The sequence below is a fragment of the Ornithorhynchus anatinus genome, chromosome 21, assembly GCF_004115215.2.
Source record: "Ornithorhynchus anatinus isolate Pmale09 chromosome 21, mOrnAna1.pri.v4, whole genome shotgun sequence".
NCBI lineage: Eukaryota > Metazoa > Chordata > Mammalia > Monotremata > Ornithorhynchidae > Ornithorhynchus > Ornithorhynchus anatinus.
The window spans coordinates 1,517,723-1,533,513 of record NC_041748.1 but is presented as its reverse complement, the minus strand read 5'-3'; the positions used below and the strand labels follow the sequence as shown (position 1 = coordinate 1,533,513).

General features: G+C 69.4%; 1 protein-coding gene across 1 annotated transcript; it reads left to right on the top strand.

The window, feature by feature from the left end:
* Nucleotides 1–322: 322 nt before the first annotated feature.
* On the top strand, nt 323–15,791 carry TTI1 (TELO2 interacting protein 1). The gene is made up of 8 exons (XM_039910060.1): nt 323–348; nt 3,588–5,666; nt 5,877–6,135; nt 8,863–9,011; nt 9,951–10,091; nt 10,980–11,184; nt 12,042–12,129; nt 15,404–15,791. The coding sequence occupies exons 2-8, from the start codon at nt 3,606–3,608 to the stop codon at nt 15,585–15,587; spliced, it is 3,087 nt and encodes a 1,028-aa protein (XP_039765994.1). The 5' UTR covers nt 323–348; nt 3,588–3,605; the 3' UTR covers nt 15,588–15,791.

Below are 15,791 nucleotides of genomic sequence, written 5' to 3'. Positions count from 1 at the left end.
ATCCGGCGCCCCGAGCGCGCGGCCGCCGCGTCCCCAGGCCCGCCAGGCGGTGGCGGGGCCGGCGGGCGCGGCGCAGGCGCGGGGCGGGCGGCCGGGCGCGGCGCAGGCGCGGGGCGGGCGGCCGGGCGCGGCGCAGGCGCGGGGCGGGCGGCCGGGCGCGGCGCAGGCGCGGGGCGCACGCCCGGGCCTTTTTTCCCGCCGGCGGCGCGGGAAACGCGTCACCCCGAGGGGAGGGGGCGGCGGCGGCGCGGGGGGATGGCGTCACTTCCGGCGCGGGCGGGGAGGGGGGCGGGGCCCGCGCGGCACGTGGCCCGCCCGGCGGAGGAGGAGGAGGAGGAGAAGGAGAAGGTAAGCGGAGGGCGGGCGGGGCGGCTATGTACTGAGCGCCTCGGAGGCCCTGGCGCCTTTCCTGCCGACGTTGACCCGGGACGGCGTCTGCCCGGGGCCTCACCCTGCGCCAAGCGCTGCGATCGGAGGCGAGGTCGAAGGGCCGGGCCCACGTGGGCTGCCGCCCTGCCTTCATTCATTCGTTCGTTCGTTCGTTCATTCATTCATTCGGCGCGGCTCAGGGGCAGGAGGCCCGGCTGGGGAGCCGGCGGCCCCGGGTTCGAATCCCGCCCCCTGCCCCTCGCGGGCGACCCTGGGCGAGTCACCTCGCTGGGCCTCAGTGACCTCATCTGGAAAATGGGGATTAAACGGGGGCCTCAAGGGGGACCAGCTGATGCCCCCGGATCTCCCCCAGCGCTTAGGACAGTGCTCGGCACCTAGTGAGCGCTTAGTAAGGACCGTCATGATGATGACGACTTGTGGAGCCTAGTAAGCGCTTAAATACCGACATTAGGAGGATGACGACTTGTGGAGCGTAGTAAGCGCTTAACAGATACCGACATTAGGAGGAGGATGATGACTTGTGGAGCCTAGTAAGCGCTTAAATACCGACATTAGGAGGATGATGACTTGTGGAGCGTAGTAAGTGCCTAACAGATACCGACATTAGGACGATGATGATTTGTGGAGCGTAGTAAGCGCTTAAATACCGACATTAGGAGGATGATGACTTGTGGAGCGTAGTAAGTGCCTAACAAATACCGACATTAGGAGGATGATTATTTGTGGAGCGTAGTAAGCGCCTAACAAATACCGACATTAGGACGATGATTATTTGTGGAGCGTAGTAAGCGCTTAACAAATACCGACATTAGGACAATGATTATTTGTGGAGCGTAGTAAGCGCTTAACAAATACCGACATTAGGAGGATGATTATTTGTGGAGCGTAGTAAGCGCTTAACAAATACCGACGTTATGATTATTATTGTTGAGCGTAGTAAGCGCTTAAATACCGACATTAGGAGGATGATGACTTGTTGAGCGTAGTAAGTGCCTAACAAATACCGACATTATGATGACTACTTGTTGAGCGTAGTAAGCGCTTAACAGATACCGACATTAGGAGGATGATGACTTGTTGAGCGTAGTGAGCACTCAACAAATACCAACGTGATGCTTATTAGTAGTAGAACGGTGCTCTGCACAGAGCAAGCGCTTAATAAATACCAACATTACTGTTATTTGTTGAGCGTAGTAAGCGCTTAACAAATACCAACGTTATTATTATTGGTTGAGCGTAGTGAGCACTCAACAAATACCAACGTGATGCTTATTAGTAGTAGAACGGTGCTCTGCGCAGAGCAAGCGCTTAATAAATACCAACATTACCGTTACTCGTTGAGCGTAGGAAGCGCTTTACAAATACCAACGTTACCATTATTTGTTGAGCGTAGTAAGCGCTTAACAAATACCAACCTGATGCTTATTAGTAGAACGGTGCTCTGCGCAGAGCGAGCGCGTAATAAATACCAACGTTACCGTTATTTGTTGAGCGTAGTAAGCGCTTAACAAATACCGACGTTACTGTTATTATTTGTTGAGCGTTGACTCCGCGCAGAGCACTGTGCTAAGCGCTTGCAATGGACGGGGGGCCCCAGTTGGAGACGATCGCTGCCCGACGACGGGCTCATCGTCTAGAATCGTCATCGTCATGGCACTTTTTAGGCGCTTACTATGTGCCAAGCACTGTTCTAAGCGCCGGGGAGGAGACGAGGTGATCGGGTGGGCCCGCGTGGGGCTCACGGCCTTCAGCCCCATCTTCCAGATGAGGTCACCGAGGCCCGGAGCAGTGAAGCGACTCGCCCGCGGTCACACAGCTGACGGGGGGCAGAGCCGGGAGTCGAACCCGTGGCCTCTGACTCCCGAGCCCGGCCTCTTTCCACCGAGCCACGCTGCTTCCCTAGTAAGATAACAGTGATGATAATGGATGGTGCTCGTTAAGCGCCTACTATGTGCCGAGCACTGTTCTAACTGCCGGGATGGATGATGATAGTAATAATGATGATAACGAGTTATTCGTTGAGCTCTAACCCCTGCGGCAGATGATAACAATAAGGTATTTGTCGCGCCCCAACTGCTGCGATAGATGACGACGACGGTACTTGTTAAGCGCCTATTATGTGCCGAGCACTGTTCTGACCGCCGGGGTAGCCGATGATGATGATAATGTGGTATTTGTTAAGCTTTAACCGCCGCGGTAGATAACAATAATAATACTAATGACGCTAGTGCTTACTGTGTGCCAAGCACTGTTCTAACCGCCGGGATAGATAGTAATAATAATGAGCTATTTGTTAAACTCTAACCGCTGCAGTAGATAAAAATAATAATGACGATGGTACTCTTTAAGCGCTTACTGTGTGCCGAGCGCCGTTCTAACCGCCGGGGTAGACGATGATGATGATGATGATAAAGAAATATCCGTTAAGCTCTGACCGCTTAATAATGACAACGGTACTCATTAAGCGCTCACTGCGTGCCGAGCACCGTTCTAACCGCCGGGGTAGATGATGATGATGATGATAATAATAATAATAATAAGATATCTGTTAGGCTCTGACCGCCGCGGTAGATAATAATAATTACAACGGCGCTCGTTAAGCGTTTACTGTGTGCCGAGCACCGTTCTAAACGCCGGGGTAGAGAAGAATAATAATAATAATAATAATAATAATGAGATACTTGCTAAGCTCTAACCGTAATAGGGACGATGATACTCGTTAAGCGCTCACTGCGTGCCGAGCACCGTTCTGACCGCCGGGGTAGATGATGATGAGATTTTTTTTTTAAGCTCTAACCTCCGCGGTAGATAATAATGACGACGACGGCACCCGTCAAGCGCTCCCCGCGCGCCGAGCGCCGTGCTAAACGCCGGGGCGGGCGATGATAACCACGAGACGCTCGTCGAGCCGTGACCGCCGCGGTAGGCGACGGCGCCGAGCGCCGCTGGGCACGCCGGGGCAGAGGATGATAACGATACTAACGATAGCGACGAGACACTGGTCGAGCCGTGACCGCCGCGGTAGACGGCGCCGTCCCCGCAGCCGAGGCGGACGGCGATGACGACGGCCCTCGCCGCGCGCCGCCGGAGGAGGGGACGCGAGGTGCCCGGGCGGGGCCGGACGGGCTCCCCCCGGGCGCCGGGGGGCGGGGGGGGGACGCCGGCGGCGCGCGGCTGAGGCCTTCCCGTCCCCCCAGGAGGCCGAGCCCGCGGCCATGGCGACCCTGGCCACCCCCAAGGAGGCCTTCGCCCACCTGCGCCCGGCCTGCGTGGGGCTGACCCGGACCCCGACGGTGGAGAGCGTGGGGCGGCTGGAGGCCCGGCTGCGGGCCGTCGGCGGCGCGGCCCTGCAGGAGCTGCAGGAGTACGTCCTCTTCCCCCTGCGCTTCACCCTGAAGACCCCCGGGCCCAAGCGGGAGGGCCTGGTGCGGCGGACGGTGGAGTGCCTGACCTCGGTGCTGTCGGCCACCCGCGTGCGGGAGCCGGCCCTCCTGACGGAGCTGCTGGCCGAGCTGTGCCTGTGCCTGGCCCCCCGGGCCCCCCGCCGCCCGGCCGCCGCCTCCGAGGAGCTGCAGCTGGCCGTGGCGGCCGCCCTGGGGGCCCTGGTCCGCTCGGCCGAGGGCCGCGCGGCCCTGGCCCTGGTGCGCCCGCCCGCCCGGCCCCACCTGGGCTTCGCCGTCTGGCTCCTGCTGGGCCTGGCCGAGCGGGAGGGGCCCGGGGCCGTGCGGGCGGCGGCGCTGGACGCCCTGCCGGCCCTGCTGCTCCAGGGCGACTGCCCCGGCCACCCCCGGGGCCCGGCCGAGAGGGAGGAGGCCGCCGCGGCCTCGGCCGCCTTCCTGCCGGGCGTGGCCAGCGCCCTGGCCCGGATCGTGGCCGGCGACCCCCGGCAGGGGCACGCGGTGGTGGTCGGCGCCCTGCGGGCCTTCTCGCGGACGGTGGCGGCGGCCATGGCCGACGGGCGGGCGGAGGGGCCGCCCCCGGGGGCGGCGGAGAGGCTGGCCGTCCTGGCGGAGCGCATCGCCGCCGCCGCCGCCCCCCACCCCCACTGGAGGGTCCGGGCCGAGCTGGCGGACCTGGCCGGGCGCCTGCTGGGCGCCTGCCGCCGCTCCCTGGAGGCCGCCGCCGGGCCCCTCCTCGGGGCCCTGGCCGCCCTGGCCGCCGACGAGCACCCGGACGTCCGGGCGCGGGGCCTGGCGGCCCTGCCGGCGGAGGCGGCGCCGACGGACGGCCTGTGGACGGGGCTGCACGGCCTCGCGGCCGCCCTGCCCCGCCTGCTGGGCTCGGGGGACGACCGGCGGGAGCGGGCCGCCCTCCTCCGCCTCGTGGGCTACCTGCGCCTGCTGGGCCCCGGCCTGCCCGCCTTCCTCCGCTCCGGCCCCCACCTGCGGCGCCTGGCGTCCGCCCTGGTCCAGGCCGTGGACCCGGCCCCGGCCGGCCCCGCCGGGGTGGAGGAGGAGGGGGAGGGCGGGGCGGGGGGCGGCGGGCGGGGGGCCGCCGGGGCCGCCCCGCTCCTGCTGCTGGCCTGTCGCCTGGTGGGCCGCGGCGGCGACCTCTACCTCCTGGCCGACCACTTCACCGACCTCTACGTGCGGACCCCCGCCCTGCGGACCCAGGCGGCCGCCGTCCTCAACCAGCTGGTGGCCGGGGCCGCCGGGCTGGGCCTGGACCCCCCGGACCGGGCGGCCGGGGGCGCCGCCCCCGAGGAGCTGCGGGACGTGGCGGCCTCCGTCCTGGAGGAGTACACCGCCCGGGACCGCTGGTGGCCGGACGCGGCCGGCGGCGGGGCCCGCGCCGCCGCCGCCGCCGTCCGGCAGCTGCGCGTCCAGCTGGAGGGCGTCGGGCTCCTGGCGGAGGCCCTGGGGCCCGGCTTCCGCCCGCTGCTGCCCCGGGCGCTGTACCCGCTGCTGGAGAAGGCCGGGGACCGCGCCGGGCCGGTCCGCCGGGCGGCCGGGGCGGCCCTGGAGGCGGTGGGGCGGGCCTGCGGCTACGCCTCGGCCCGCGAGCTGGTGGGCCGCAACGCCGACTACCTGGCCGACGGCGTGGCGCTGGGGCTGAGGCGGGGGGTGGGCGGCGCGGGGGTCCTGGCGGCCCTGCTGGGGACGGCGGGGCCCGAGGCGCTGCCGCTGCTGGACGAGGTGGCCGCCGCCGCCCTGCGCGGCCTGGAACGCTCCCCGCTCGACCGCGCCGCCCTGGACGCCCTGGACGCCCTGGACGCCCTGCTCCGCGCGCTCGGTAGGGCCGGGGGCCGGGGGCCGGGGGGGCGGGCCCGGCGCGGCGTTCGGACGGGGCCCGGCGCGGAGCGGGCGCTTGACGGGGAGAGAGAGACCGGGAGAGAAGACCCCGCGGCCCGAAGACGACGACGACGGCGGGACCCGTGAAGCGCCCGCTCCGTGCCGGGCGCCGTGCTGCGCGCCGGGGGGCCGGGGGGGGGGATACCGGGCCGTCGGGCGGTCCCGCGCGGTCCGCGTCCCCCTCTCACGGAGGAGGTCACCGAGGCGGGGGAGGGTGAGGACGGCGGCGGGCGGCGAGCGGGAACGACGCCGCCGCCTCCGGTGGCGACCGGGTGCCCCTTTTCGGTCGTAGCCCGGTGGTTTCCGGAGGAAGAGGAGGCCGAGCCCGGGGCGGGGGCCGGACCCCCCGCCCCCCCGACCCCCACGGCGGAGGAGATCGAACGGTTCGTGCTGGACTACCTGCGAGAGAAAGACGTGGCGGAAGGACTCGTCCCGGACTCCCCCGGGGAAGGAGGTACCTCGGCCTCTTTAGTGACGGCTCGAACCCGGGCCCGGGAGTCCCGGCTTCTCGTCCCCGCTCCGCCGCCCGCCCGCCGGGCGACCCCGGGCGAGTCGTTCCGCCTCTCGGCCTCGGGTCCCCCGTCCGCGAAGCGTAACGACCGTCCGGTGTCGGCGAAGCGCCCGCAACGGGCCGGGCGCCGTCCCAGAAACGCTGGGGCGGGTCCGGGCCGACGGGGCCGGACGCGGTCCCCGTCCCGCCGAGGTCACCGAGGCCCGGGGGAGGGAAGGCGCCGGCCCGGGCTCGCCCGGCACACGGGCGGCGGAGCGGGGATTGGTGACGCTGGGGTCGTTAGGCGCTTACTCTGCGCGGAGCGCTCCTCTAAGCGCGGGGTCGTCGGGTCGTCCCACGTGAGGCTCCCGGTCTTCATCCCCGTTTTCCAGAGGAGGTCACCGAGGCCCAGAGAAGCGAAGCGACTCGCCCGCGGTCCCCCGGGCCGACGCGGGGGGGGGGGGGGGGGGGGCCGGCATTCGAACCCGTGACCTCCTGACCCCCCCCCCCCAGGCCCTTTCCGCTACCCCGCTTCCCTCTCGGTCACGCTCGTTTCATTCGTTGGTTCCGGTCGTGTTGATTGAGCGCTCCCTACGTGCGGAGCGCTGCCCCGAGCGCTCGGAATGGACGGTTGGGCGACGGGTAGAGGCCGTCCCTGCCCGACGACGGGCTCGCGGTCCGAACGGCGTCGCCGATCCGCGGCGAGTGACCCCGGACCGGTCGCTTCACCCCTCCGGGCCTCCGTCCCCCCCAGCCTCAAGCGGGGATCCCCCGTCTCTCCCTCCCGCTGAGGCCCCGAGCCCCGGAGCGGGCGACCGGGGGGGGGGGGGGGCGGCTCTGCGTTAAATCTGTTTCGTTTCCGCCCACCCCGACGCTCTGGCGTCTGACCCCCGGCGAGCGGCTCAACCGCTCCCGTGAAAATACAAGAAACAGCCGTGGAGATGAAAGAAAAAAACCGGGGAATTCATTCCGAGGGAGGGAGAATTCACACCTCGGCTGGAGGGGGCGCGTTCTCCGATGCGTCTGCGTCATTTTCCGGAGAGGGGGAGGTCTCGTTCGGCGCTGCCTGACAAGGAGCGGGGTGAGAGATTAGCGCCCCGCCACCCGGCGCTAATCAGCCGCTCTTCTCGCTAATGAATACGGCGCTTCGGGGAGCGGGGGGGGAGGAGGGAGGGAAGAGTCCGAGCCTCTCGCGGCCTCCCCCTCCCTCCCCGGCGAAGAGAACCGGGGCGCGGAGCCGAGGAACCGGAGCCCGGATGCGTTCCATTCGTTCGGTCGCGTTTACCGAGCGCTCGCCGCGCGCACGGCGCCGAGCGCTCCCGAGAGAACGATGGACCCGTTCCCTCCGCCGACGGTCCGGAGGGGGAGACGGGCGTGAGGCTGAAGAAACAAATAAATGAGGGACGGGGACGCGAGCGGGGCCGGGATGGGGGGGGGGGGGGGCGGCGAAGAGAGGGAGCCGGGTCGGGGCGACGCGGAAGGGAGGGGGAGACGAGGCGCGGTCAGGGAAGGCCTCCCGGAGGAGGCGGGCCCTCGACGGGCAGCAGCGCGGCTCAGTGGAAGGAGCCCGGGAGTCGGAGGTCGCGGGTTCTAATCCCCGCTCGGCGGCCGGGTGGCTCCGGGCGGGTCGCTTCACTTCTCCGGGCCTCGGTTCCCTCATCTGCGAAACGGGGGTGAAGACCCGGGGGGGGGGCCCCACGGGCGACGGCCCGCCGATCTCCCCCGGCGCTTAGAACGCGGCCTTGCGCGTAGTAAGCGCTTGACAGGTGCCGTCGTCGTCCCTGTCGTGACGAGGCTTCGAAGGGACCCGCTCCGGTGGCCGCGGGGCGACGGTTAGGAGCCGGGCCCGGCCCCGTCTTATTTCTCTCACGGTACTCTTCTAAGCGTTCGTCGTGCGCCAGACACCGTTCCGAGCGCCCAGGTGGATACAGAAGAATGAGGTCGGACGCGGTCCCCGTCCCCGGCGCGGTTTTAGTGGATTGGACTGGTTTTTTTTTTTTTTCCACTGGCGCGTGTTAAGCCCTTACTAGGTGTCAGACGCCGTCCGGTCGTATTTATTGAGCGCCCGCCGTGTGCCGAGCGCCGGGCTAGGCGCTGGGAACGGACGGTTCGGCGACAGGCGGGGACCCTCCCGGCCCGACGACGGGCTCACGGTCTGATCTAAGCAAGGGAGGGGGGTAGACAGAAGCGGATCGGGTCGGCCAGAGAGCCCGTCCCGCGTGGGGCTCAGAGTTGTAGGAGGGGGCGGAAGGGGAGGGCCGAGGCCCGGAGAAGCCAAGTGACTCGCCCGCGGTCCCCCGGCCGACCGGTGGCGGAGCCGGGATTAGAACCCAGAACCCTTCCCGGCTCCCGGGTCCCGCTGGGCCACCCCGCTTCTCATCGCCCTCGTTCTTTGCCCGGCTCCCCCGATCGGACCGCGAGCCCGTCAGAGGGCAGGGACCGTCTCCGTCCGTTCCCGATCCGTCCGTTCCGAGCGCTCCGTCCAGTGCCCCGCCCGCGGTGAGCGCTCGACACGTACCGTGGGATGAGTGGATAGCACACAGCCGAGTACCCGGTCATCCTCGATCAGGCCGTCGGATCGCCGTCCTTATACCGTTTTGCGATGATGTGGTTGGGTCTGATTACGTAACGTATAACAGAACACTTAAGAGGAGGCAGTGATATCATCCCTGGCCTCCTCCTGTCTTCCAGAGGAAGCCCCGCCCCCAGCCGAGGGGGAGAGGGGCGACGGCCGTCGAGACGGGGAGACCCCCCTTCCGCCGCAGATCCGGATAGCCGAGGACGTGATGGAGAGATGCGTCCACCTGCTGTCCGATCCGGATCTCCCCGTCCGCCTGAAGGTGGGTGGGCGGCGGGCCGGACCCCCGGAGCCCGCGCCGGGGGGGCCCCCCGAGAGACCGACCGCCCCCGGGAGGAATTCCGGGCGCCGGAAAGGGCCCGGGACGTTGGGCGAGTCCCCCTCCTTCCCCGCGCCGCGCCCGAGAGGCAGCTCGGCGGAAGGAGGCCGGGCTTGGGGTATCTGCGAAGCGCTCGCCGGGTGCGGGGCGCCGTTCTGAGCGCCGGGGGGGGGGGGGGCGGATGCGGGGGCGTCGGGCCGTCCCACGGGGGGCTCCCGGTCTCCGTCCCCGTCTGACGGATGAGGTCACCGAGGCCCGGAGAAGCGAGGTGACTCGCCCACGGTCCCGCCGCCGTCGGGCGGCGGAGCCGGGATGCCGGGAGCTTAACGATGACGACGTCGGCATCTGTTAAGCGCTCACTCTGCGCAGGGCACCGTGCTGAGCGCCGGGGGGAGATACGGGGGCATCGGTTGGTCCCACGCGAGGCTCCCGGTCTCCATCCCCATTTGGCAGACGAGGGGACCGAGGCCCAGAGAAGCCGAGTGACTCGCCCGCGGCCGCCGAGCGGCGGAGCCGGGCTTCCGGGGTCCGAACCCGCGACCTCCGGCTCCCGGGCCCGGGCTCTTTCCGCCGAGCCGGGCCGCTTCTCTGGGCGTGTAGTCGGCGCCAGCGGAGACCGCAGTGAGCTCCGAGGGAGTATCTTAATCACCCGTTCCGCTCCGACGGCACGCGGCGAGCGGCTGCCGGGCGCCGAGCCGGGCGCCGGGGTCGCCCCGGGTCGGTCGGGCCGAGGGGGGCGTCCGAGCGGCCGGGAGCCGGAACGGGCGCCCGCTTCCCCGGGCGGGACGGCGGAGGCCCGGAGAGGCGAGGCCCCGGTCCCGCGGGCCGCCCCGCCCCCCCCCCCGGGACGGTGACGGAGCCCCCCGTCTCCGCCCCGGCCAGGTCCTCGACGTGCTGAGGAACTGCGTGGTCGTCCTCCGCTGCCACGACCGCCTCCTCCTCCCGCTGGTTCATCGAGCCTGGCCCCCCCTGGTGCGGCGGCTGACCGACGACGACCCCCTGGCCGTGCTCGGGGCCTTCGAGGTGGGCGCGGGGGAGCAATCGTCTCGCGGTGATGATAGCGACGCGCGCGGGCGGCCGAGCGCCCGGAGCGTGCCGGGCGCCGGGGCGGCTGATGATGACGACGGTACTCGTTAAGCGCCCGCTCTGTGCGGAGCGCCGTTCCAAGCGCCGGGGGAGATCCGGGGTCATCGGGCGGTCCCCCGGGAGGCTCCCGGTCCGTCCCCGTCTTCCGGATGAGGGAACCGAGGCCCAGAGAAGTGAGGCGACTCGCCCGCGCTCGCCCGGCTGACCGGGGGGCGGGCGGAGCCGGGAGTCGAACCCGTGACCTCCGACTCCCTGGCCCGGGCTCTTTCCACCGGGCCACGCTGCTTCTCCGTAAGCCCGTCAGAGGGCAGGGACCGTCTCTGTCCGGTACCGATATGTACCTTCCAAGCGCTTGGTACGGTGCTCTGCGCATAGTGAGCGTTCAGTAAATAACTACGGAATGAATGAGTACGGTATAACGGAGTCGGCAGACACGTCCCCTGTCCACGGTGAACTCTCAGTCCGGGGGGGGGGATAGACGTTAATGTAGCAACTGTACGTATACGTATGTGATAATAATGGAATCTGTTAAGCGCTTCCTGCGTGCGGAGCACCGTTCCGGGGGAGACGCGGGGGAACCGGGTCGTCCCGCGTGGGGCTCCCGGTCCCCGTCCCCGTCCTCCAGGTGAGGTGACCGAGGCACGGAGAAGTGAAGCGACCCGCCCGCGGTCCCCCGGCTGCCGAGGGGCGGAGCCGGGATTCGAACCCGTGACCCCCCGACTCCCAGGCCCGGGCTCCGGGACTGGGGGGGGGGGGTTGACTGGAGCGTGCAAATCCAAGCGTCCGACCCAGCGCGCGCCCGTGCCCCCCCCCCGACCCCGGCAGGCGCTGCGGACCTTGGGCAGACACTGCGGCGACTTCCTGCGGAATCGCTTCTCCAAAGACGTCCTGCCCAAGCTGACGGACTCCCTGGTCGCCCGCGCGCCGGTCAGCGGCCGAGCCGGCCCCGTCTACCCTCGCACCCTGGCCTTCAAGATCCAGCTGGCGCTGCTCCTCGGCCTCGGGCCCCTGTGCGTGAAGCTGGACCTGGGTACGCACCCGGAGGCGGGGAGGCCGGGGCCGCTCCCCCGCCGCTTCCGCCGGGCCGGCCTCCGGCCGGAGCTCCCCCGGGCGCTTTCCGCCTGCGCCGCGCCGAGCGGTGGGGAGGGGACGCCCCGACGGGGGAGCGGCCGTTAACGATGTCGCTGTCCGTCAAGCGCCCGCTAGGTGCCGACCGCCGGGGCGGGCCCGGGGTCGTCCGGCGGTCCCACGGGAGGCTCCCGGTCTCGTCCCCCGTCTTCCAGGTGAGGGAACCGAGGCCCAGGGAGGCGAAGCGACCCGCCCGCGGTCGCCCGGCTGCCCGGGGGGGGGGGGGCGGGGCTGGGATTCGAACCCGTGACCTCGGACTCCCAGGCCCGGGCTCTCGCCGCCGAGCCGCGCCCCTTCCGCGGCGGCGGCGGCATTTACGGAGCGCCGACCGCGGGCGGAGCGCCGCCTCGGGCGCCTGGGAGGGGACGGTGCCCCGGCGGCCGCGGCCCCCGCCCGCGGTGTCTCCGAATTGGCCGAGATCCGTCCGTGTAGGGAGGCGGCCCGGACCTGGGAGGCGGGGGTGGCGGGTTCGAATCCCGCCGCCGGCCGGCCGGGCGACCGCCGTCTCGCCGCCTCGGTCCCCTCCTCCGTCGAATGGGGACGGAGACCGGGCGGTCCCGCGCGGGACCGCCCGGCGACCCGGCGTCCGCCCCGGCGCTCCGAACGGCGCCCGGCGCCCAGCGAGCGCTTAACACGTAGCGTCGTCGGGTCGCGGGCGGGGCCGGGTGGTCCGGCGGCGGCGCCCGGCGCGGCCCCCTGGGCCCGGCGGGCGCTCGGTCGAACGGAGGGAGCCGAGCGTCTCCCTCGGTCTCTCCCCAGACGAGCGAGACCTAAACAGAGTCGCGGCCTCCTGCTTGACGTACCTCAGCGCCCGGCAGCCCGTGAAATTGCAAGAAGCCGCCAAGAGGTGAGGGAGCCCCCCGCCTCTGTCCCCGACAATCGACGAGTCGGGGGTGGCGGGCCGGATTCCCCCCCCTCCCCCGTCCTCCGTCGGATCGGACGACCCCCCCGAGCGTTCGGCACAGTGCCGTGCGCGCCGTAAATGCCCCCGCCCCCCCGCCCCCGGTCCCGTCCGGATCGGTAGCCCGTCGATGTCCGGCATCCCCCCCCACCCCCCCCCAGACCGCCGGGCGCGTCGTGGGCGGGGAACGTCCGTCGTCGCGCTGCCCTGTCCCGGGAGCTCAGTAGGGTGTCCCGCGCACGGTGAGCGCCCGGTGAATACGGCCGACCGACGGGGGTCGGCCTCCTCGCCCGTCCCGCTTCCCCGTTTGAACGGGAATAAGACGGACGACGTTGACATGGAGGCCTCGGGGGAAGCGCTCGCCGCGGGCCGGGCTCCGCATCGAGCCCCGGGGTGAGGCGGGTCGGGCACGGTCCCCGGCCCCGGTCTGCAGATGGGGGAACTGAGGCCCGGAGAAGCGACTCGCCCGGGGTCGCGGGGGAGCCGGGATCGGGCCCCCGGGTCCGGGCCCCGTCCGCCTGGCCCACGCTACCTCTCCGAGAGGTGAAGCGGCTCGCCCGAGGTCCCACGGTCGGTCGTACCTATTGAGCGCCTGGCGCGTGCAGAGCACTGGACTCTTCGGACGCATTCCCTGCCCGCCGGGAGCTCGACGGTCCGGAGGGGGAGGCGGCCGCGAAGCGGCGGCGCGTCGCGGGTTCTAATCCCGGCTCCGCCGCCTGTCGGCCGGGTGACCGTGGGCGAGTCACTTCGCTTCTGTGCCTCAGTTCCCTCAGCTGGAAAACGGGGATGAAGGCTGGGAGCCCCACGTGGGACCGCCTGATCGCTCCGTCTCCCCCCCCCCCCCCCCCCAGCGCTCAGAACAGGGCCGTGCCCGTAGTAAGCGCTCAACGGATCCCATCGTTAGCACGAAGGGAAAGGAGTAAACGAGGGAGGTGGACGTGAGCGGGGCCGGGCCGGGGTGAAGAGAGCGAGCGGGTCGGGGCGCCGCGGAAGGGAGGGGGAGAAGGGGAAAGGGGGGCCGCAGTCCGGGAAGGCCTCCCGGAGGAGCAGACGGGCCTTCGCTAAGGCCTCGGAGGCGGGGAGGGCGATGTTGGGTGGGATACGACGAGGGAAGGCGTCCCGGGCCAGAGGCGGGATGGGAGCCACGGGGCGGCGGCCCCATGGCCGAGGTGGAGGGACGGCCCCTCTCCCGATTCCGCCGTACCTTCCCGAGCGCTCAGTACGGTATACGGCGCACGTAGCGGGCGCGCGGTACGGCCGACGGCCGACGAGGGTGACGGCGGCAGACCCCGCTCCCCCGTCCCCGGGCTCTTTCCGCTAGGCCGCGCCGCCGCTTCTCTAAGAGAAGGGACGTTGACGAGGCCCCACGGCGGTGGGGCGGCGGAGCCGGGAGGAGGACCCGGGTCCCCCGACCCCCCCCCCCCTCCCCCCCAGGCCCGGGCTCTAACCACCGGGCCGCCCTGCTCCCGCGGAGAAATTCGATCGATAACCACCCCCCCGCTTTAAAGTGGGGGGAAAAAAAAGAATCAGGTGGAGAGGCGGGCAGCTTTGCCATGGAAACGGAGGTTGCTTGGGAACTGGCTTCCCAGCGTGGTCTGCGAGTTATGGTTTAAGCTCCCCCGGCCCCCTCCCCGGGTGATTGAGAGATAAATGTTCTCGCCCCCCACCCCACCCCACCCGAGCCCCGAAGAGCCGCCGCCGGCGGGGCCGGGAACCCGCCGAGTGCCCGGAGAGCCGCTCCCTGAAATGGAATTCCGGCATCCCGGCCGGGAGGGGAGGGGGAGGAGGAGGAGGAGAAACGGGAGAGGAAGAATAATAATGTTGGTATTTGTTAAGCGCTTACTAGGGGCCGAGCACCGTTCTAAGCGCGGGGGGGGGGAGACACGGGGGAATCGGGTCGTCCCACTTGGGGCTCACAGTCTTCATCCCCGTTTTCCAGATGGGGTAACTGAGGCGCCGAGAAGTTAAGGGACTCGCCCAAAGTCACACAGCTGACGAGTGGCCGAGCAGGGATTCGAACCCATGACCCCCGACTCCAAAGCCCGTGCTCTTTCCACTGAGCCACGCCGCTTCTCTGTAGGGGGAGGAAGAGGAGGTGGGAGAAGGAGGGAGGAGAGGAGAGGAAGAGGAGGTGGGAGGAGAAGAAAGGGCGGGAGGAGGAGGAAGGGGAGGAAGAAGAGAAGAAAGGGGGAGAAAGAAGAGAAAGGAGGAGGAGGGGGAGGAAGAGGAGATGGGAGGAGAAGAAAGGGCGGGAGGAGGAGGAAGGGGAGGAAGAAGAGAAGAAAGGGGGAGAAAGAAGAGAAAGGAGGAGGAGGGGGAGGAAGAGGAGATGGGAGGAGAAGAAAGGGCAGGAGGAGGAGGAAGAAGAGAAAGGAGGAGTAGGGGGAGGAAGAGGCGGTGGGAAATGGAGGGAGAGGAGGAGGAAGAGGAGGTGGGAGGAGAAGAAAGGGCAGGAAGAAGAGAAAGGGGAAGAAGAAAAGAAGGGGGGGAAAGAAGAGATGGGGGAGAAAAAGGAAGAGGGGAGGAGAAGGCAAAGGAGAAGAAAGGGGAAGAAGGGAGGAAAAGGAGAGGAAGACGGAGGAGGAGGAGGAAGGGTAGGAGAAGGAAGAGGATGGGAAGGAACAGGAGGGGGGGGGGGAGAAAGAGGAAGGGGGAGGAGGTCAGTCGATGGATCGCATCGAGCCCTCACTGTGCGCCGAGCACTCTACCGAGCGCTTGGGAAAGGACGAGAGCCGACACGTGGACGCGAGTGCCGTGGGGCTGAGGGAGGGGGGATGAGGGGAGCGAATCCAAGTCCGAGAGCCCCGCGCCAGGGAGAGGGAGAAGGGGAAGTGAGACCTTGGTCGGGGAAGGCCTCTCGGAGGAGGAGGCGGCGTGCCTTTAGCGGGGCTTCCAGCGGGGCTGGCAGATAGCGAAGAGGGAGGGCGCTCCAAGCCAGAGGGGGTTTGCAGCGGTGGCGCTACGTACCTAGCGCCCCTCCGGGAGCCGCGGACACCGTACCGAGCGCTCGGGAGAGGCCCGGGACGCCTTCCCCTCCCAGGGGCTTCCGCTCCGACGGTCTAGCGCCGGCGGTTGGCCCGGAGTAGACGCTCCGCAGACGCCCCCCCCCCCCCCGCGATGGTCATCCGCGCTGTCGGTCGAGGGCCGGGCGGACGGCGGGAGACGCCCGAGGAGAGCGGCCGCGCGCCCCGCCCCGCCTCTGAAACCCGTGTCTCCGCAGCGTCTTCCGCCAGCTGATGAGAGCGGACCCGGACGCCACGTGGCTGGTCCTGAACGACGTCCACTGCCCCGCCGACTACCGGCCCCCCGACCCCCGCCTCCGCCCGGTCGCCCTCCGCGGCCGGGGCCTCCCGCGGGACGCCTGCGCGGCCAACGTGGCCCAGCTGCTGGGGGAGCTGCGGTGACCGCCGCCCGGCCGCTCGGAGACACGCGGCGAAGCCCCCCGCGCGGCACGGGAGACCCGTCGACGGGTCGGATTCGCTGGACGCCGGGGGGGGGGGCCGGGCTCTGGGCCGAGGATACTCGGCGTGATGATGTCGACGACGACGAGAGCGGTGTGGGTCCTCGGCCGGCGCCGGGGGGCCGAGGGCCGGGGGGGAGGTAAGAGG